Consider the following 23,317-nt stretch of genomic DNA (forward strand, 5'->3'; position numbering starts at 1 on the left):
ACGCTGCGCCCTGAAAGCAGCGCTTGAACGCCTTGCAAGATCTCGTGTAAATGGGCAGGATGACTTTTTAGCAAATTTGCATATTAAAATGAGACAGCGTGTCTCACTTTAATGTGCATTTCCTGAGTTACCCGAGGCGTGTGATCTATCCCTTTCGCCTCAAAAACCTTGGGCAAGCGCTGTTTAGTACTGTTCTTCACAATCAGGGACCAGATAAAACTGCAATTACGGGAGCTTCCCAAGGGATCGGAGGCCCCCAGGTGCATGCCCATTGGGCAGGGTGGTGCGCTGGCTCTGCTGGTGCCACCAGGGCACCCTGGTACTTGCAGCCTGGCACCATGGCACTGCCAGCTGGCAGGGACACTGCCAATGTGCCAGGTTGGCACTGCCAAGTTGCCAAGCTCGCATTTTCTGTGCAGCGGCAATCTGAACAGGAGTGCCCAGCACTGGTGCTTGGGGTTGAGGCTAGGAACCCTCTGACCCTCCCATAGTGCGTTGGGCTTTGGAGGGGGTCGCTTTAGGGTTCCAGAGATTGGGACACCATTTAAAACGGCATCCTGATCTCTCCTTACACTGAGGAGTTTTGTGAACGGAGCTCCTCAGTGCACTAAACGGGGCTATGTGTGGCCTCAGCTGCACTTTCCCCATTGAGGCCCCTATCTGACGCGAGTGCCATTTTACAGCGTTGTGTTTCTCGGTGCTGCGAGCGCTGGGAAACTCGCAGCTAAACGCGCTCACGATGGGACTTTGTTCCCATTTAGTTCAATCCCACCCAATATAACTCTTTCATCCAGCATTAACCACAGAATTGAATGTTTTCATGCAAACAGCCATACAGTGGCTGTCCACCTTTGACCTACAGGGATGTAATTGTTTGTTGGTTCCATAGATAATGTGAACAACTGAAACTGCTGGGGCTGGATTCTCTGTTTTTGGGACTATGTCCCCACACTGTCGAGAAAACTGGTCTTTTACGCCAGGAAAACTGACTTCAAAAGGCCACAGATTCCCCGTTTTGCTGGAGGCCAGCAGGCAGCCGATACAGCCCCCAGCACTTCCGGGTCAGAGGCCATGCCTGCAGCGGCCGCATTGTGCTCCATGACGGACTCTGATCGCGGACATGGACCGGCAAAATAGTGCCCCTCATCGGCCGCTCGCGCACCCCGGACCACCCGCATACATTGCCCCCAGCCCCAAGGACTAAGTCCACAGCCACCACGCAAGGATCCCGGACAGTGGGACCATGAGAGAACCACGCCGTCAGGAATTCGGCTGGTCGGCAACGGAGCACACGCGGCAGTCCTCAGGCAATGGCCTGAGGCGGTGGATACTCAGCGCGGCGTACTCCACGAGCACGCCGATTGTCGGTGGGGTGGAGTGGAATTTGGAAACCGCCGCTTCCGATTTCGGCGCCAAAACGGATTCTCCGTCCCATCGCCGAACGTGATTTCGGCGTCGAGCGGAGAATCCAGCTCCTGATTTTTCATTTTCCTCCTGGAGTATATATTTACACTAAAACTTGCTTTGCTTGGGCCTAGATAAATTCAAGTGATGAAGCACTGATTCACTGGGCGGGATTCTCTCAGCCCAGGGCCGGACCGAAGAATCGCTGCAACCAGCGCGAATCGCACCATACCGCCGGGACGCAATTTTCCACAGAGCAGTGAGCGGTGAATCAGAGCCATTGGCGCCCGTCGGGGCCGCTTTACGGGCCACCCCCCCGGCAATTCTCGGCCTGTGATGGGCCGAGCGGCTGTATCAAAAAACCCGAGTCCCGCCAGCACTGTTCTAACCTGGTCTTACCTGGCGGGACCTCGGCTTTGAAGGGTCCGGGGGCGGCCTGTGGGGGGGGGGGGAGGGGGATCCGACCCCGGGGTGGGGGGGGCCGGTGTGGCCTGGCCCGCGATCGGGGCCCACCGATCGGCGGGCTGGCCTCTCGGGCTGGGGGCCTCCTTTCTTCCGCGCTGGCCCCTGTAGCCCTACGCCATGTTGCGTCGAGGCCGGCATGGAGAAGGAAGCCACTGCGCATGCGTGCATTGGCGTCGGTGTCACTGCGCATGCGCGCGATGGCACCGGTGCCACTGTGCATGTGCGGACCCCGAGGCACCCAGTTGACACCGGGATCGGCAGCCGGAGCAGCCGTGGGCCGCTCCAGTGCCGTGCTGGCCCCTGTAGGGGCCAGAATTGCTGATCCTGAGGCCATTTTGATGCCAACGACGTTTACGACAGCGTCAACACTTAGCCTCAGGATCAGAGAATCCCACCCACTGTTCTGGAACAACATGAAAATTGCTTTCTGACAATGGGTCCGGGGCAAATGTCCTGGCCCTGCACACTTTTTTAAAAAAGACAATGGGGGTCTGTAGCTTTAGAACGCTTTTTTAGAGGAGTGATCACTGATTAGTTGTCTGTCTCCTCTGCCCGCCTTTTCTCTCTGATTAGAGAATTGCTATGTGATCTGGGTGGATCTGGGGAGGAAGGGAGGTGACACAAATGGATCAATAGATTATCAAAGTTGTATCTGTTTACAGGCATTCCAACACAAGAGGAATTTGGAATAAAGATAGCATTGACTTCATCATTATTCAATTCTGAATTGCCACCTGACAAATAAGTGAATTTGCTATGCGATTAGTTTTTCTTGCTATTAGTCATTTGAAGTAGAAGTAAGCAGTCCATGGTTTAATTCTGATTTTATTGGATATATTATACTTTTCTGAAATTTTTCAAAATTTTCCCTGCTTTTTTGGCCTTGTATTTGCATATTGCAATCTGAATTGCAGAAGTAAGTATTACGCACGCGTGTTAGGTCAAGCAATAATGTACGAGTGTTGTCCTAGTTGGCACAGTTTTCGATTTGCCAATTTTACTCCAAATAAAATTTTACATATTCACTAATGCTGATGAATTGTGGTTACAGGGACAAAAGGGAAACCCCAAGGGACGTCAAAATGAGCGAATGGTTATCCAATATCACTATACACAGTGGCCCGATATGGGGGTACCAGAATATGCACTTCCTGTACTCACCTTTGTAAGAAAGTCATCTGCGGCTCAAATATCAGACATGGGACCAGTGGTAGTACATTGCAGGTATGTGGAAATGACTTTTCCTCACATGTTTGAGGGAAATCAAATTGTGCATGGGACTGCATTTGATTCAGCTCCTTATATTAAAATAATTTTCGTGTTTCAGGATCATTCATTCTTCTGATTGCATCAATAATGTGCCGGAGTTTCTGCTTGCTTTCCACCCTATTTTCTAAAAGTCCAGGCAGAATTAACTAAAATAACGCAAAGGATTGTGGAATTTGAAACATAAGTGAATGACACCTGGAACCACTTACTATTGAGCTTTCATAATCTTTTACGTTGAGTTCAGCAGTCAGTTTGCTGAAGCAATTCTTATTCACAAAACTAGCTGTTCCCATGTTAACATGGTGAATTTCTGCCAGTTACACCTGATCAAGATTCTTTGTCATATTTCATTCAGACGTTTGGCTCCAAAGGTACATATGGCCACATTAATCCACTATTAATGATATACAGCTGCAGTGATCACCAGTCAATTGGAGCATTAGGCCTGCTTCACATACTGTTGTCACATTAGAGTGTTTAAAATTCAGTTTAAATTAGTCAAAATTCAGTCAGTTGGTCTACCCTTGTACATAAGTCCTATAATCAGTGTTGAAAACAAAGGTAGTTTTAAGGGATTTATATTTGTATTAGTAAATATTAGAAATAAGGTATAGTTTTAAATATGTTTATTTTAATGTTTCTGTGCCTGGAAGGGTAAGCTCTATAGTTAGATTCATGCTGGGCAAAGCTGTTCGTATGTGTGGGGGTTGATTAAGTTTCAACTGTGTTTCTATTGTGCTTATAGAGAGGGCTATGGCGTGAAGAATAAATAAAAGGCATAAGCATATGTGGGTTGAGGAGCAGCTGGGGCCTTGTAAGGTGCAGAAGCTTTTAAGTTTTAATTTAGCTAATTTGATTGCAGTTGGAGATAGATAATGAGAGCAGCTCTCACAGCTCTGCGAGAAGCAGTTGGTTTTAGAAGACTAAAGAGGGAACATCTCTCAGCTTTGCTAGAACAAAAGCCATACCATGGAATAATGGTGGGGAAATTGCTGGAGTCTATAATCAGGGATGGGGTAATTGAACACCATGAAAAATGTTGGTCAATCAGGGAGAGCCAGCATGGATTTGTGAAGGGAAGGCCATGCCTGACTACTTTAATTGAATTTGTTGAGGAGGTGACCAAGGTAATGGACCAGGGAATGTTTATTGATGTCATTTATATGGACTTCCAGAAGGCATTTGATAAAGTCCCACATAAGAGACGGTTAACTAAGGTGGAAGCCCACGGAGTTGAGAGCACATAATTGACATGGTTAGGAAATTGGTTGAGTGGCAGATGACGGAGAGTGGGGATAATTACTCAAATTGGCAGGTATACCACAAGGAGCATAGGATGTCTCTGTATGCCGACAACCTGTTGCGGTACGTCACGGATCCGGCCCTGACGATGGGAGTCATAATAGGGAGACAAAATCAGTTCGGAGCATTTTGCAGGTATAAACTGAATTGGGACAAAAGTGAATGTTTTCTGGTCACGCCGCTGGGGAGGAGAACTCCTTTTGGGTATGTTGCCATTCAGGCTGACAAACCCGCATTTCAGGTACTTAACGGTACAGGTGGCAAAGGATTGGACACAGCTTCAGAATCTAAATTTTACACGCTTGGTAAGCAGGGTGAAGGCAGAAGTTCAGAGATGGGATAGACTTCCACTGTCGTTAGCTGGGCGAGTGAAATCGGTGAAGATGAATTTCTTGCCACAGTTCGTATTCCTGTTTCAATGCCTGCCTGTGTTTCTACCAAAGGCGTTCTTTGTAGGGGTGGAAAGCATGATTTTGTCATTTATATGGGCAGGGAAGGTGGTGAGGATCCGAAGAGTGGTCCGCCAGAGGGACTGGCAGTCAGTGGGGTTGGGGCTGGCAAACCAGCTTTACTATTATTGGGTGGCAAAGACAGAGAAGGTGTTGGGTTGGTGGGGGATCAGGTCGTGTGAGGGGACGGGATTGCGGTGGCTGGTGATGGCCCCACTCCCGTTCTCCCCGAGGAAGTTTTCAGGGGACCCGGTGGTGGTGGCTATGCTAAAAAATATGGAGGCAATTACAGCAGCAATTTAAAGCGGGGAGAAGGTCAAGGATGATACCGATCAGGGAAAACCATAGGTTTGAGCCGGCTAGGGTGGATGCCAGGTTTAGGGAATGGGATGATACGTGGGTGGGAGTAATGGGGTTTTGTTCCTGCAGGGGCGCTTTGTGAGTTTTGGGGAGCTACCGGAGAAGTTTGGGCGTCTGCAGTCGGAGGCATTCTGGCACTTGCAAGTCCAGAATTTTGCGAGGAAGGTTTATTCAAGTTCCAGTTGTGCCACCTGTGTCGTTGATGGAGCGGGTACTGTCACTGGTTGGGTTGAAGGAGGGTTACACTTCAACTATCTATGGGAGACTGTTGGCAGGAAACTGGGCCTTTCTGGTGAGAACTAAGGCAAAATGGGAGGAAGAACTATGGGTGAAGTGGAGGAGGGGGTGTAATGTGAGGCCTTATGGAGCATGAATGCTACGTCATCTTGTATGAGGCTCGGGATCTTACAACTGAAGGTAGTGCATCGGACACACTTAACGTCGGGTGTTTAAGGGGTTAGAAGATAAGTGCGAGCTGTGTGGGAAAGGCCCAGCGAATTACGTACATATATTTGGAACATGTCCTAAGCTAGCGAACCCTTGGGGCTCTTGAGCATAATGTCGGTGATCTTAGGTAGGGAGCTGGAGCCGGATTCCCTAAAGGCCATATTTGGGGTGTCAGAGCTGCCAGAGTTGCAGACGGGAGAGGGGGCAGATGTTTTAGCCTTCGCCTCACTGATTGCTCGGAGGCGGGTTCTGCTCGAATGGAAGTCAGCTTCTCCGTCCAGTGCCTTGGTGTGGCTGGGGTCCTCCTGAAATGTTTTTATTTAGAGAAAGTAAATACATGCTCACGTGTCAATTGGAAGGTTCCATTTAAGATGGTAACTGTTTGTTATGTATTTTAAAGAGCTGGTCACTGTCACTTGCTGGGGGAGAGGGGGGGTTTGGGGGATGTTCTTGTTTTTGTGTTTTGTATTTGTATATGAATTTTAAAATGTTCACTAAAAATATTTACAAATTTTCGGATGATACAAAGTTAGGTGGCATTGAAGACAGCCTAGGTGATAGCATAAAATTGTAAGTTGTATTGATAGACTAGGTGAATGGGCAAAATTGTGGCAGATGGAATTTAATGTAAGCAGGTGTGAGTTTATCCATTTTGGTCCAAAAAAGGAGAGAGTAGAGTACTTTCTAAATGGTTAGGTAAAGTGTATTCCAAAGAGACTTTGGGCTCAGGTATCCTTAAAATACCAGAAAATAATCAAAAAGGCGAATGTAATGCTCGCCTTTATATCTCGAGGATTGGAATATAAAGATTTTTTTTTAATTTAGAGTACCCAATTATTTTTTCCAATTAAGGGACAATTTAGTGTGGCCAATCCACTTACCCTGCACATCTTTGGGTTGTGGGGTCAAACCCACGCAGACACGGGAAAAATGTGCAAACTCCACACAAACAGTGACCTGGGGCCAGGACTGAACCCGGGTCCTCAGCGCTGTAGGCAGCAGTGCTAACCACTGTGCCACCGTGCCGCCCTGGATTGGAATATAAAGATGCAGGGGTTATGCTGCAGCTTTACAGAACCTTAGTTAAACCCCACTTGGAGTACAGTGAGCAGTTCTGGACCCCACATCTTAGGAAATAGGTTTGCAAAAATGATACCTGGAGTACAGGAGTTGAGTTACGAGGACAGGTTACTCAAATTAGACCTGTTTTCACCGAAATTTAGAAGGTTAAGGGGATAATCTAATCCAAGTATTCAAGATATTAACAGGGAAAGACAGGGTAGATAAAGATAGACTGTTTCCACTGGTTGGAGATTCTAAAACTAGAGGGCATGGTCTAAAAGGTTGGGCCAGACCATTCAGGAGAGATGTTAGGAAGAACTTCTTCACTCAAAGGGACATAGAGGTTTGGAACTCTCTCCCACAAACAGAAGTTGAAGCTAGAACAGTTCTGAATTTTAAACCTGAGATAGGTAGATTTTTGTAAAGCAAAGATATTAAGCGTTATGGGCCAAAGACAGGTATATGGAGTTAGGTCGCAGATCAGCCATGATCTAATTGAATGGCGGGACAAGCTTGAGGTGTTGAATGGTCTACTCCTGTTCCTATGTTCCTATAAAGGCAAAGAAAACAAGTACAGAGATCTGAAGAGCAGGTAGTTAAGGAAACCCGAGAAATGAAGAGAAATGTCTGAGAAGTCTGGAGTTAAGTGAACAGAAACCAAGTTATGGTTCAGAAGAATTCAAGGAAAAGTAAACAAAGGGCGTGAAGCTCCGGCTTTGAAACTAAGTGCTTCCCACTTGCGCTAAGGGCACTGGAGAGGTGAGATTCACAGCATGCAAATGGGCTATCACTCTGCCCACGTCAATCTTGCCGAATTCCCGAGGTGAGTGATTCACTGGGGTCAGGAATCACCTTGTTAGTCTGACAAGCTGGATCAACATTTAAGCATTCCACTCACCCCAGACTGTCATTCCAGCCAAGAGGATGCCTGCAAGAAGACCAGCTCCAAGATTTCTGGGTGTAGAATTTGACCAAATGCTAGATAACATTGAGGTGGCGGCTGCTATGAATGCTGGCAGCCTCACCAGGAGGATTGGAATGCAATGTAAGAAGATAATCAATGACCTTCGAGCTGCTAGGGTGAGTAACCACCTGTGTGACCCTGGTATCACTCCTGTCCCTGACCATATCCATGCCTGCAACACTCCAGCATGTCCGTCAGAACCCATTCTCCAGAAACCCCTAACACAAGCCCTATCCTCTTTGGCTCGGCGCCTTGTCCACCATATGCCACCATCGAGAGACCCCCTAAAACCTGCCTGCCGGTGTCACATTGTCCTTTGTGTGTCCCAAGGATAAAGCAGGACATAATTGAAGGGTGTCGGAAGACGTGTGGGGGCATATCGGAGCTACGCATCCTCATCCCCTTTGAAGAATGGGCCATGGAACTCGTTGGGGTGGCTGAAGTGGGCAGTGGCTGGTATGGCGTTCGGCATGTGGCGAGGAAGTGAGTATCCAATACAACTTTATCCAGATGGCCTATCTCAAGTGAGTCTTTCATGTCCCACAGCCTGTCCTTCCCAAGAGCTGACCCCAAGTCCTTTGTATTGCATCATCCTCACCAGATGAGGCTGGTTCATCCGGGGGTTGCTGCCCTCAGTCCAGACCCTCAGAACACCCAGATGCAGATTTCTAGGCATGACACCGATTTCTCAGAACTGCAATCACCTGCACCATCCACCAGCGCAGAAACAATCACCTCGGTGGGAAGTGTTAGCGGTCAGGCTCCTGGTCACCCTCTGGTGAGCACCAGGTAGCATATAAGGTGGAGGCAGCAACTCCTGAGGAACTGGTCAGTTGGAGGGCTGCCCTATCTCAGGGAACAGCTGCCCCAGGACAGATGTTGCACCTCTGGAAAAGGTTATTCCATCACTGATCCAGCTGCAAATTCGGAGCCAAAATTTACAGGAGAGGATGTCAGCAACATTCCAGCACCTGCAAGTACAACTGGAGGAGTCCTATCGTCTTCAGGCCCAGGAGATGGTGCCATCAATGCATGGCACCCAGGCCAACACTGAAAGAGTGAGATCCACAGTGGAATGCCTGGGGCAAGAGACCAGAGCCATGTGTCAGGAGGCCCAAGGCTTTGGCCCACTGTGCTGTCCATGACTGAGGCACAGGACAGGAGGGCCCAGCGACAGGCAGACAAGTCCCTGGAGCAGATGGACATTGCTTCAGTGCTCCTGAGCTTGGCCCACTCACAAAGGGTCATGGCTGAGGGCATTGAGCACATTCGGCAGGCACTGACGGACAATAACCAGACACAAATGGACATGACCGAGGCAAAATGGGATATGGCTCACTCGCACCATGGCTGAAGGCATCACCATCATGGTTCAGATGATTTGGGCCTCCAGGACTGGCAGCGCCAAATGACGTTGAGACCACTGGAGCTCATTCAGCTGCCTTTCCATCCCATGGAGTAGCTCTGGGCCAGCGAGCACGGGAGGGAAAAGGGATGGGACCCATCCTAGGGCCTCCCGCAAGGATTTCCACCTCTTCTGATCCACCTCCTCCTGACACAAGGGCAACTGCTAGGCAGCAGGCAGAACAGGCTGACACGCCATCATCTGTGACACCCGAAAGTTGGCCGGGTCCATCCAGGTCAGGCCCTCCAGAGGACATCCGCCAAGGGCATCACAGGCTAGAGGATAAGCAGGAGACCACCTCCATTCTTGATATGCAATCTGGCAAAAGGCCTAGAAGGTGCAGGAGACCACGGAAGACCAGCAAGATAGATGGCACATGTGTTGGCACAAGTGTAGTTTCATATAGTTAGTCAGGGGGGAGGTATATATGCGTGCATGCGTCCACCCCCATCCGTCTAGAAGATGCTCATGGTGTGGGAAGGTGGCACGATTGAAGAGCTGGTGGGGGGGTGGAGATTCAGGATGATGGGAAGGTCGGGTGAAATGGTAAGGGGGAGGGTGGGGTGAAAGAGTAAGGGCAGTTGAGGGGCGGTGGAAAGCTCTATGGGACAGGAGGGCTGGAGGACAATGGGGGGGGGGCGTGATGGCGATGGAGCTACCAGACTTTACGCCTCCTTGTCGGTGAAGCAAGAGTTGATGAGGTAATCCCTGGTTCGACGGCCCTGCATAACCGTTTCTGTGGCCTGTTAACCCAGCTCCAGGTCTCACGAGTTCCTGCTAGAGGTCCTGGTCCTCCTCATCCAACGAGGCCTGATATTTCTCTTTCTCCTCCATCATGTCACCCAGCTGCTGCACCAGCTTGTGCAGCACACAGTAGGCCACCAAGAGGCACAAGACCCTCGGGGCTGTATTGGAAAGCCCCACCAGAGTGGTCCAGGCAGCGGAAGTGCATCTTCAGTAGCCCCTTGCACCATTCGATGATGCTCCAGGTTGCTGAGTGTGCTTTATTACACCTGGCCTCCACCTCAGTTTGGGGCCTCAGTAGAGGCCTCATCAGCCATTATCTAAGTGCATATGCCGTGTCATTCATTATCCAACCCCTCATCTGAGGGAGCGCCTCAAAGGCACTGGGAAACTTACACGAGTTCACCAGGATATATGTGTTGTGCAGGCTAACTAGGTAGTGTTCATATGAGTGCATGACGTGCAGCTGGTGATCGCACACCAACTGCACATACAGGGAGTGTAACCCCTTCCTGTTGATGAAGGGCTCCCCCTGTTGAACTAGTGTCCGGAGGACCGCATGCGTGCCATTGATAACTCCCTGGACCTGAGATATGACAGTGAATTCTGTTCTGCAGCACGGGCATTGTGGTGGACCTAGTCCAAGTTAACGGTAATGTTGTTCGATGCGCACAGGGCCACCGTAACATCGCAGATGCACACAGGTATCCCACACAGGTCCCCGCTCGAGCCCTGGAAGGACCAAGAGACAGAAAGGTTGAGGGCGACCGTTAACTTTATGGCCACTGGGAGCTGATGTACTCCTTCTACTGTTTGTGGTGCCAGATCCGCCACCTCAGGTGCCACATAGTCCCCTTGGTGAGGCGGAATCGACTTTGGCACAAGTTGTCCGGAGGCCCCTCAATGGACATGGGGCGACAATAGACAAGGGGCCTGATGTGACACCACCTTCATTTCTCTTCTCGACCTGCCGGTTGGCCGGCATTTGAGCATCACCGACTGTCCCTGCTGTTGTGGGAAGCCTCCAGTCGTGCAGGGTCTTGCTTGCTGGCCCTAGCATTCTCGCCACCGTGCATCCGCAACGTCCTCGGTCTTCCAGGGGCTCTACTTGGGGTGTCCACATTGTGCCTTCCTGCTAGAACAGTGGCAGCTGCTTGTGTGGTGCAAAAGTTCAGACTGTGAATGCATGTTGCTCTATGTTAAGCGTTGGAGTGCGGGCACATCCTGCAAATGAGAGTCATTGGAGGGATGTGTGCCTTTGCTGGGAGGTTTGCAGCAATGTTATGTCGAGCCAAGGTTTAACACAGAGGTCGTGTCAGGAAAGTGTTCGGGTCTCCTGAGGAGTCTCGGTTCCATTGACCTGCTGGACTGTGAGAAATAAAGTGAGCTTTCGGAGTGGGTTAGCTGATAGTCTCACCAGTGGCATTCTTACACTGGCAGGGGCTGTGTGCCACTGAGGGTTTGAGCTGCCACTGGTGCATGTGACATTTGTGTGAAGTAAACTCTTCTAATCTCTTGGTCCATCCACTGTGGAGGTGAGGATCTAAGGAGTACATGAGAGGTCCCAACAACTGGTGGTTTTATGAGTCAGCTTGGCCACGCCCATCCCCTTGATTGGAGCGCAAATACATGAGGTTTTCCAGGTGGGCAGCGTAAATGGAAATCTATGGAAATCTATACATCACAACCCAAAGAATTGCAGGGACGGTGGATTGGCCACTCTAAAATTGCCCCTTAATTGGGAAAAAAAAGAATCGGGTCCTCTAAATTAATTTAAGAAACATATGAGGGCAGATTGTTGGATTCTAAATGGAAGAACAGTTGCAGGAGCAGGAAAGGAAACATTTGAAAACAAAATACAGTTGAAAAGGAAATACAGTTGCAGTAGTAGGAAGGGAAACATTTGAAAAGGAAATTGGTGTTAAAACTGTGGCAGCAGTGCAGGTGAAACATGCTCCTTCAGAATTAATGAGAAAGGGGAATAAGTCTCAAGGTGGTTCGGATAATTACTTGTGTATTGATGAAGGAAGTCAGGTTATTGGAGGTTCTGGATGTTTTGTTTCAAAGGGAGAAGATTTCCCTTTGTCATTTAACAAAATAAGTAAACAAATTAAAATTTTAAGAGATACAGGAGCAGATCAATCATTGATGGTAGCTAATGGTACAATTTACATTCCAGGAAGATTTCTGAACAAAAAGGTATTTGTAAGAGGTATTAATGGAAGGGATGACCCTGTTTAAAGTTAATTTAAGAAGTAATTGTGTGTATGGAATTGTTATGTTGGGGATTATTCATAAATTACGTATTGGAAGAATAGATTTCATCCCAGGTAATGATTTGGCTTGTGGAGACAGTAATGTGATGACAACTGTATTGCAACAGGCAGCTGATCTTAATGAACTTTTGAAAACTACTGTGAGAGAAAAAAGAGACGCTGATTGCAGATAATAAGCAATTGAATGAAAACCTGATTGACATAGAAAATCAACTTTCACGTATGAAAGACGAGTTGGTGAGTCAAAAAAGAGAACTGATGAGAACAATTGAGAATCAGTGAGGTAAAGTGGAACATTTGACTGAAGATTTGAAGTGTCTAAAAGATAAACTTGAGAATTCAAACTTGGCAAAAGTTGATCTTCATTTAAAACTTGGTGAACTTAAAGCATCAGAAGTATGTATGAAGTGGAAAATGCCTCAAACAAGAAAAGGAGGTTCTGGTAAATCTGAATAATTGGTTGAATGCAGACTTAAAATACAAAATTAACTACCTTTAGACCTTTGCCGTGAGAAAAACAATAACATTTTTGAACTTGAAAGTTGTAATGAACTCCAATTGGTTTTATTGGTTGGCCAATTGGAGTATGAGCTCCCTCAATGATAGCTCATTGAGGGGGCCCATATAATCACCTGTGTAGGCTTTGTGAGCTAGTCTTGAGTTGACTGGACTGCTAGCAGCACTGTTTGTAGCTGCTCCTGTAATATCGTTATTGTAAATAAATATTGGTGTGGTGACGGAACTCCTGCCTCCCATGGATTACTACAGTGGCGACGAGGTAAACTACGAATTTTGTGGAGACCAGCTGCCGCACTCGGAGGGTAAGCCTTGCCATTTTTAAAATGCCGTTTTTTGGGAGGTTAGAGGCATTCGACCCGGCTATTGAGGACTGGTCCCAGTATGTGGAGAGAATGTGTTACTTCTTCCGGGCAAATGATATACTGACGGACGAAAGGGGACGGCTTATCCTGTTGTCGGCATGCGGACCCTCCGCTTTCGCCATTATACGTAGTCTGACTTATCCCGATGCGCCAGACACGAAAACATCCCAAGAAGTAACGGAATTGGTGAAAGAGCACTAGGACCCAAAACCACCCCTCATTTTGTGTAGGTACAGATTCTACACAGCGAAGCGGGAAGACAGGGAGTCAGTCACAAATTTCTTGACCCGCCTGAGAAAGCTGGCGGAAAAATGTGAGTTCGGCCCAACACTAAATGAAATGCTTCGGGACCGGTTAGTGTGTGGTATAAACGACCTCACAATACAGAAACGCCTGTTGGCAGAAACGGAGCTAGACTGCAGGCAGGCGTTACAGCTCGCACTGTCCCTAGAAAAGGCAGCAAGTGGGGCGCAGGAACTACAGGGCACGCCAATGGAGGTAGATACCTGTGAGAGGGACTACCACAACGGGTCCTGCTACCAGATAGCCGCTCTCAGGAAAAACCCTGAGGAATAGAGGGAAAAAGGAAAACCCCAGAACTGCCCCCAAGTCTGCCAGGACTAACTGGAGACAGAGGGAAGTACCGGCTGAGGCTCCTCCAACAGAGAAGGACCGTTTCTGGCACCAGACAGAGTGGGGTAACAACGACAGAAACCCTAGAAGGAGGTGGCAAAAGAGGAATAGCAGGTGGGGACGCAGGGAAGTACACAACCTAGACGCCCCATCCTCCTCCGAAGGGGAACAATTATATAATATTACAACGAAGAAAGCAGAACCCATTAGGATTACCCCACGGGTGAACGGGCGGCCGACAATAATGGAAATAGACACGGGTGCGGCCGTATCAGTAATGGGAGTGGCAGCATTTAGAAAAATCAAAGATGGACTCCAGCCACTAACCCTAACAAAAACATCGACGAAACTTAAAACCTACATGGGGGAACCCCTGGAAGTTCTAGGCACGACTCATGTACCTGTGGAATATGAGAAACAATTGCTCAGATTACCGTTGACGATAGTAGAGGGCTCCAGACCGAGCTTAATTGGACGGAACTGGCTGAAAGACCTAAAATTAGATTGGATGAAAATTTTCCAGAGTGGAAGCGGGCAGTTGAGTGGAGTTCTCCAAAAATACCCGGAGGTCTTCCAGGAAGGTTTGGGGGAAATCATAGGCGCCAAAGCAACTTTGCACGTGGACCCAGAAGCCCTTCCGAAATTTTGTAAGGCCAGGCCGGTACCTTTTGCATTAAGGAAGAAAGTAGATGATGAAATAGAAAGGTTATGGCGCGACGGCATTATCAGGCCAGTACAATTCTCGGAATGGGCAGCGCCGGTGGTACCAATTTTGAAGCCAGACGGCTCGATACGTCTCTGTGGAGATTTCAAACAGACAGTAAACAAATACGCACTGCTGGACAAATACCCAATCCCAAAAATAGACCTATATGCCAAATTGGCAGGTGGGCTTTTGTTCACGAAACTAGACATGAGCCACGCCTACCTGCAGTTAAAACTGGACAAGGGCTCCCAGAAGTTCACTACGATCAACACCCTGAAGGGCCTTTTTCGTTATACTAGGCTACCTTTCGGAGTGTCATCAACCTGCGCTATATTCCAGCATACGATGGAAAATATTCTGCAGGGACTACCGCAGGTGGCGATTTATTTGGACGATGTCTTAATCACGGGTAGGACAAACAGGGAACACTTAAGGAACCTGGAGGAAGTGCTCAGGCGTTTCGCAAAGGCAAGCGGACGGCTAAAAAGGGAAAAATGTGTTTTTCTGGCCCCACAAGTGACATACCTGGGATATAAAGTAGACGAGTCAGGCTTACATCCATTAGAAGACCGAGTAATGGCAATAAAAGAAGCCCAGCTCCCACCACGGTCCAAGAGTTACGATCATTTCTAAGGTTGGTAACCTATTCTGGAAAATTTATTGAAAATAGGGCGTCCATCCTAGAACCCCTCCACCAGCTACTAAAAAAGGGGCAAGAATGGAAATGGTCCACCAGCCAAAACCGAGCATTTAGGGACATTAAGGAACAGCTGTCATCCGAAAATGTCCTAGAGCATTATGACCCAAGGAAGGAGTTGGTGGTCACTTGTGATGCATCTCCCTACGGGGTAGGAGCCGTCTTAGCCTATAGAGGAAGGAATGGGGAAGAACGGCCAATAGCCTATGCTTCGCGGACCTTGGCGATGGCTGAGAGGAAGTACGCACAAATCGAGAAGGAAGGACTGGCGGTGATATTCGCAGTAAAAAAATTTCACCAGTATCTGTACGGGCGGAAATTCACCATAGTGACGGACCATAAGCCGTTATTAGGGTTATTAAAAGAAGACAAGTCAATACCCCCGATTGCATCAGCTAGAATCCAACGCTGGGCGTTGCTACTGGCGGCATATAGATACGTTCTGGAGCACAGACCAGGAACGCGAGTAGCAAATGCAGATGCTTTGAGCAGACTGCCCCTCCCGGAAACTCCGCCGCAAATACCAAAAGTAGAGGAGACAGTAATGACTCTAAATTTTTTGGACACCCTACCAGTAGACGCACAACATATTCGGTTGTGGACGCAAAAAGACCCAGTTTTAGCCAAGATGAAGCATTTACTGCTATCAGGGGAACTGGAAAGACCAGTGGAGCCCCAGATGCACCCATACTGGAGCAGAAGGGACCAAATAACCGTAGAAGACGGTATCCTATTATGGGGAGCCCGGGTAATCGTCCCAGCTCAGGGCCGTCAGGCAATCTTAACTGAATTACATCATGGACACCCAGGGGTATCTAAAATGAAGATGCTAGCTCGAAGCTACGTTTGGCGGCCAGGTTTGGACACAGACATAGCAGCCTTGGTACGTCGGTGCTAGGAGTGCCGACAGGGGCAAAGAGTGCCACCAGCGGCGCCATTGCACCCGTGGGAATGGCCAGGCAGACCGTGGACCCGCCTGCATATTGACCACGCCGGCCCTTCCATGGGCTCAATGTTTTTGGTGATAGTGGACGCCCACTCCAAATGGTTGGACGTCCACCGGGTAAACACGGCAAGCACAGCATCGACAATTGAAAAGCTCAGGGCCTCGTTTGCAACACATGGACTGCCGGAGGTATTGGTGTCGGACAACGGAACGGCATTCACAAGTGGGGAATTTGGAAAATTCCTGAAGGAAAACGGAGTCCGTCACATCAAAACGGCCCCTTACCATCCAGCGACCAACGGCCTGGCAGAGAGAGCGGTCCAGACACTTAAAGCGGGACTCAAGAAGCAGCCGGCAGCGTCAATAGACACAAAGCTCTCCCGCTGACTGTTTGATTACAGGACCACACCGCATTCCACAACGGGCATACCGCCAGCTGAACTCTTAATGGGAAGGCGGCTGCGAACGAGGCTGAGTCATCTTTTCCAAATTTAACGGGGAAAGTGGAGAAACAACAGGAGGCCCAACGCAGGGGGCATGATAATAGTCGGCAGCAGAGACATTTCCAGGTGGGGGCACCGGTTTGGGTCAAGAATTATGGAAATGGACCAACGTGGATCAAAGGCACGGTAGAGTCCCAAACAGGGCCCATATCCTATGAGGTTTCAATAGGAGGTAAGGTGCTGAAGAAACACCTAGACCAAATAAGGGCAGCGGAACCACACCTGGAGGCAGGCGAAGCAGGACCGCCTCAAGCTGGGATAGCCCAGACGGAAAGGATACCCACACCCCAGCCCCGAGCAATTTCTCCAGACCCCGTCATCCAGTCATCAGAGTCGGAGATGGACACACACGAGGCCACCGCAACACCTCTCCCCGAGGAGGAGGACGAACAGCTTCCAAGGAGGTCGTCAAGGAAAAGACAGGAAAAGACAAGTAAGGTACACCCCGCCCACTTCGGAGAACGACCCGGCGGACGACACAGAGGTGACAGACCCAGACATAAGGAGCAGGAAGAAGCTCAGAGGTATGCCAGCTGGCAGGAATTCCTCGGACCTTGGGGGGGAGGGGTGTAATGAACTCCAATTGGCTTTATTGATTGGCCAATTGGAGTATGAGCTCCCTCAATGATAGCTCATTGAGGGGGCCCATATAATCACCTATGTAGGCTTTGTGAGCCAGTCTTGAGTTGACTGTACTGCTAGCAGCACTGTTTGTAGCTGCGCCTGTAATATCGTTATTGTAAATAAATATTGGTGTGGTGATGGAACTCCTGCCTCCCGTGGATTACTACAAAAGTAAAATGGAAGAAATGAGGGAGCAAAGAACTGCTCCAAGAAATATTCCTCATGTATCAAAGTCAGTGATAGACAGTAAAAAAACAACTGAAGTTGATGCAAAATTGGAAAGTACAAATGAGTCAGTGACCAAAGACTCTGATTTAAAATTACTCACCAGTGATACTGCACAAGATGCAGTAGCTGGAAGAAAGGCAAGTGAACAATTGGCCAAAGGTGATTCAAACTCTACTCCGAACTGGACTGAGATAGTTCAGAACTTGTGCAAAAAAGTTGAGAGATTAGAACGAACTATGAAACTTCAGAGAGGAAGTGATTTTTACGGCTCAAACTGAATTGAAAACAACTCGTACGAATGATTCCCGGCACCGCTGGCAAATGATTCGCTGGTGTTGGAAATTGTGTTTATAGCCTGGCGAGCTTTATTATAAAGTATTTTTATTGGCATTTTCCAATTTTTTACAGTATAACAGTTTAACACATAGTGCATCTGATATTTACACTGATAACGTCATCAACTGCGTCCACGATCAGCAGGACCATGACGCTAACCTTTCCAAATTCCTCCACACCGCCAAACTCCTCAACCTAACGTACAACAAAGAGAAGTTGGTGTTTCGCACCAACCGCTTAGTCATCCTCGGCTACATGGTGCAAAATGGAGTTCTACAGCCTGACCCCGATCGCATGCGCCCCCTCATGAAACTCCCTCTCCCCCATTGCCCAAAGGCCCTCAAACGATGCCTGGGGTTCTTCTCATACTTCGCCCAGTGGGTCCCTAACTACGCAGGCAAGGCCCGCCCACTCATTCACTCCACCGTTTTCCCACTGACGGCCGAGGCTCACCAGGCCTTCAACCGTATCAAGGCCGACATCGCCAAGGCCGCGATGCATGCGGTCGGCGGAGACGCTCCCCTTCCAAGTCGAGAGCGATGCATTAGACGTTGCTCTGGCCGGCACCCTCAACCAGGCCGGCAGACCCGTGGCATACTTTCCACGCACCCTCCGTGCCTCCGAAATTCGGCACTCCTCCATCGAGAAGGAGGCCCAAGCCATCGTAGAAGCTGTGCAACATTGGAGGCATTACCTGGCCGGCAGGAGATTCACTCTCCTCACTGACCAACGGTTGGTTGCCTTCATGTTCAACAACACACAGCGGGGCACAATCAAAAATGATAAAATCTTGAGGTGGAGGATCGAGGTCTCCACCTACAATTACGAGATTTTGTATCACACCGGTAAGCTCAACGAGCCCCCCGATGCCCTATCCCGAGGTACATGTGCCAGCGCACAAGTGGACCGACTCCGGACCCTGCACGACGATCTCTGTCACCCAGGGGCCACCTGGTTCTTTCACTTCATTAAGACCCGCAATCTGCCCTACTCCATTGAGGAGGTCAGGGCTATCACCAGAGGCTGCCAGGTCTGCGCAGAGTGCAAACCGCACTTCTACCGGCCAGACTGTGCGCATCTAGTGAAGGCCTCCTGCCCCTTTGAACGCCTCAGCGTGGATTTCAAAGGGCCCCTCCCCTCCACCGACCGAAACACTTATTTCCTTAACGTGGTCGACGAATGCCCCAGATTCCCCTTCGTTGCCACCGTCATCAGAGCACTCAACACCATCTTCGTCCTGTACGGTTTCCCCGCCTACATCCACAGCTACCGGGATCCTCATTTATAAGCGATGAGCTGCGCCAGTACCTGCTCAGCCAGGGCATCGCCTCGAGCAGGACGATCAGCTACAACCCCCGGGGAAAGGGGCAGGTGGAGCGGAAGAATGGGACGGTCTGGAAGGCCATCCAGTTGGCCCTACGTCCAAGAATCTCCCGGTCTCCCGCTGGCAGGAGGTCCTCCCTGACGCCCTTCACTCCATTCGATCACTGCTTTGCACTGCGACTAATGCAACCCCCCATGAACATCTCCTTGCCTTCCCCAGGAAGTCCACCTCCAGGGTTTCACTCCCAACGTGGCTGGCAGCTCCAGAACCCGTTCGCCTCTGCAAGCACGTGCGGCTCCACAAGGCGGACCCATTGATTGAGAGGGTACAGCTACTCCATGCAAACCCGCAGTATGCCTACGTGGTGTACCCCGATGGCCACCAAGACACAGTCTCCCTCAGGGACTTGGCACCAGCTGGTTCCCCACCCTGCCCCGACGCCACCCATCCTCCCCCCAGCGCACCTCACCACAGCCCCCACTCCAGGACGATCCGTCCTCCCCTTGGTCCCACCCAGGGATGAAGATGAGGTCTACACGCTCCCGGAATCCCGGCTCAGAGGGCTGGAGCTGGAGAATCAGGCTTCCAGCCGTTAAATGGGTGCAAATCAACAATTTGCATATCACTGCCGATGCGGGACATGTAGCTCGCTAATGCTGCCAGCCGGTGGGAGACTGGAGCATCAGAACATGATTGGCACCTGCCGCCGATCTCATTTTTCAGCCAAATTGTCCATTCTCCGTCGGACCGGGAAACCCGCTACCGGCGTTGGGTGATGGAGAATCCAGCTCATTGTCTTTGTTTTAAATCATTGTAATTAAACATTCTGACATGAGTAATTGTAAACTTAGAAAACTACTGACAAGTGCAGAGATCGGAAGAGCAACTAGTTAAGGAAGCATGAGAAATTAAGTGTCCGAAAAGTCTGGAGTTAAATGAACAGAGTCCAAGGTATGGTTCAGAAGAATTCAAGGATGAGTAAACAAAGGTCTCTGAGTTAAAGTGACAATTGCAGTGCCAGATTTAAATCAGGACAGCAGACATCAAAGGTAAAACAAACATCTGATGCCATTTTGGGGATCGAGAGTTAAAGCAATTGTGAGCAGTTTAGACAGCAGTCAAGACAAAGAAATCCTGAAGAGGTTGGTATGAAACACTGGACTGGATTGGAATGTAAACTGCTAAGGGAAGATATTATTATGAGAGAAGATTTCAAAGCATGTTTTTGTGAGTGGAGTTTGGAAACTCTCATGTGATCATCATCTGGCGGGTTCTGAGGAAAAATCCACAGGCACTAACCTGGGTTCAGAGTGGAGTGCATGCATTTGACCAGAACTATATTGTGTGCTTAAAAGGGGCTTTTTGTGTTAATGAAACCATTGTGCCATAAAATGTACATTTGTAATCCATGTTAATCCTAAAACCTGTGTGTAATTGTTGAGCCAATAAAGACACGGTGGAATTCTCCACTCCCCGAACAATCGGGAAGGCCGCTCCTCTCACCTTATTCACCCCCACCTGGGGGGGCTAGGAGCGGCCCTCCGTAAATCTCGGCTGCCGGGCCTTGACGCTTGCGTCAAGGCGGCGCACCGAGAATGACGTGGCCGGCGCGCCTAAGTGACGTTGGCTGGCTCCAACCTGCGCATGCGCGGCTGACGTCACGATGGCTGACGGCTCAAACCCGCGCATGCGCGGTTGCCGTCTTCCCCTCCGCTGCCCTGCAAGACGTGGCGGCTTGATCTTGCAGGGCGGCGGAGGGGAAAGAGTGCGACCCTTTGAAACGCCGGCCCGACGATCGGCGGGCACCGATCGCGGGCCAGTCCCCTCCCGAGCACGGCTGTGGTGCTCACTCCCCTCTCCACCCCCCACAAGCTTCAAACCAGCTTTTGTTGCCATGTTCACAACGGCAGCGACCAAGTGTGGTTGCCGCCGTCGTGAACCGGTTGCGAACGGCAGGCCGCTCGGGCCATCCGGGTTGGAGAATCGGCGGTCGCCGTGAAAAACGGCGAGCGCCGATTCTTCCGAGCAGGGGGTGGGAGAATCGCGTGGGGTGCCAGGGGGGCGTGTCGTGAGTCGCCCGGCCCTCCCGCGATTCTCCCACCCGGCGTGGGGAGCGGAGAATCACGCCTTGAGTGTATCATAATCCAATGTTTTCATGTTGAATAAATGTTTTTATTGTTGTTAAAACTAATTTGTTAGTGGTCCTGTCACTTTTCCTACGGTCCTTTGAGCCAGGGATCTCCCCGTGCAGTTACAAGATTAACTGGGATCATAATACCAGCAGGCAGTTGAAATCACTGAATGTCCTGTGTCCTCAGCTGCAGCAATTACTTAAACAAATTTCCAGAATAAAATTTAATTTAATTCAGTAATCTGGAGGCCCCATTGTTCTAGTCAATAATCAATTATAATCAAAAATGTCACTTAATTGCGCTGTCGCATGGGTGGTTTTACATTCAGGCTTACAAATGAGTTTGGGTGGAAATATCGGCATGATTTCACTTGGCAAAGTCAGTTGGGTGTCCAGCACATTATAGGCACATTTTCCCAATTGTACCACTAGCAGAAACTCCAGACCAATGAAGGCAATCTAGAAAAAAATGAAAGGTGCGTTGTGCAGATGGTAGCCAAATGTCCTGAACAGCTGAACCTTGTAATAATGCTTTTGTCCCTATTTCGCTGAGTTGATGATTGTGTTTACCTCGCAGTGTGGTGGCAAGAATTACAAGAGTTTCCACAAAGGTGGGAGTTGTGGGGGATGGGGAGAATGCTGTAGTTGGTATTGGAGGCCGGTTTATCACTGAGAAATTCTCAATTATTAGCTGTGGCCAATTCAAGAGTAACAGTGACAGAGGGTTGGAGATACACATTTACAGGGCCTGAATGACATCGGGAAAGTGGAAGACGTGAAAAATGGGGAAAAAATGAAGTGCAATGTATCCTGGGAAATAACTGCTAAGTAGTTTGGCCACACAGCTGTGTGTATGTTAATCATTTTTGACTAAACATAACATTTCTGAAGCCAAGATAGCGTTTGTCAATAATTACACTTGCGTATTCAATTAAATATCATATATTGAACCACTTATTAATGAATATAGAGAACAGTCGTTATATAATGAAGCGTTTCCATAGAATTAACAAAAAGCCTTTAAGAGTGCATGCATAGTAATTTAATCAACACAATTAAAATTTGATCTTGCAGATAGGTCACATTTTTGTACGGTTCTTGCTGTGCTTGTGAATGGTATGTTAATTCCTTACTCCCTTTATTCCCTATCTAGTGCTGGTGTTGGCAGAACTGGAACATATATTGTGCTCGATAGCATGCTGAAACAGATAAAAGACAAAAGCACAGTTAATGTCCTCGGCTTTCTTAAACACATCAGGACTCAGAGGAACTATCTTGTCCAGACAGAGGTAAATATCAAGTATATGTGGCACAAGGTCTGTGGAGGTTTCAGGCTAAAATTGGGCAAAGTTACCACGGTAATACTTGCCGCAGTTTACAAGTAATGGTTTGCCCCTCCAGGGCCAATTTCAACAAACAGATCTGATATTTAGACTCAAAGCCTGACATGTGGCTGGTATATTGAAAAAAATGAAATGAAAATGGAATGAAATGAAAATCGCTTACTCTCACAAGTAGGCTTCAAATGAAGTTACTGTGAAAAGCACCTAGTCGCCACATTTAGCAGAATTCTAAATTCTCTTCCTGTGTGGGTTGTGAGAGAAATTGCTTCTATTTGGAATGTGATGCCAAGAGTTATGGTGCACTGTTGATTCCACAAGTGTGAAACACTCCTAATTTAAATGCTCAAAATCGGTGGAACACAAGTAGGTAAGTTAATGGTCGCGATTAAAATAAATAATTTTTTCATGCTGTCTCTTGTGTTTCTGTCTCCGTGCATACGGGATCAAAAGCTAGGATCAGTCAGAGAAAGTGGGACAACCTGTACTAATGCAGAGTTGTTCCAGATGATTTCCGCTTGTTTCAAAGGTGACCAAATTCCCCAGCATGCTTATAGTAAGTCATTTAGCATTAACTGAGCCTTTTGCCACATTATGCGAGGACAGGATATTATCCTATTATCCTGGGACATTTTCTATGAGAAAGGCATTATATAAATGCAAATTATTGTGCTGGCTTTATTGAGGCCTGGATTCTTCATTCTGGAGTCTTAAGGGTTCCCGCCAGCAGAGAATTGGGACTGGTCTCCGCTTGCGCTGAGAGCCGGATCTAGGTACGAAGCTCTCTTCTTAACCATGCAAATATATACATGGTGGAGAGC

The 23,317-nt window shown here is 48.7% G+C and overlaps 1 protein-coding gene across 2 annotated transcripts in view; it reads left to right on the forward strand.

The window, feature by feature from the left end:
* LOC119973064 (receptor-type tyrosine-protein phosphatase gamma-like) overlaps positions 1-23,317 on the forward strand; it is a 1,019,600-nt gene that overhangs the window by 944,893 nt on the left and 51,390 nt on the right. For both annotated transcript variants that reach the window (XM_038810525.1, XM_038810526.1), the window contains 2 exons: positions 2,921-3,093; positions 22,310-22,445. In XM_038810525.1, coding sequence (XP_038666453.1) covers positions 2,921-3,093; positions 22,310-22,445 — 309 coding nt within the window. The remainder of the gene's footprint in view (positions 1-2,920; positions 3,094-22,309; positions 22,446-23,317) is intronic.

The sequence above is a fragment of the Scyliorhinus canicula genome, chromosome 11, assembly GCF_902713615.1.
Source record: "Scyliorhinus canicula chromosome 11, sScyCan1.1, whole genome shotgun sequence".
NCBI classification, from domain to species: Eukaryota; Metazoa; Chordata; class Chondrichthyes; order Carcharhiniformes; family Scyliorhinidae; genus Scyliorhinus; species Scyliorhinus canicula.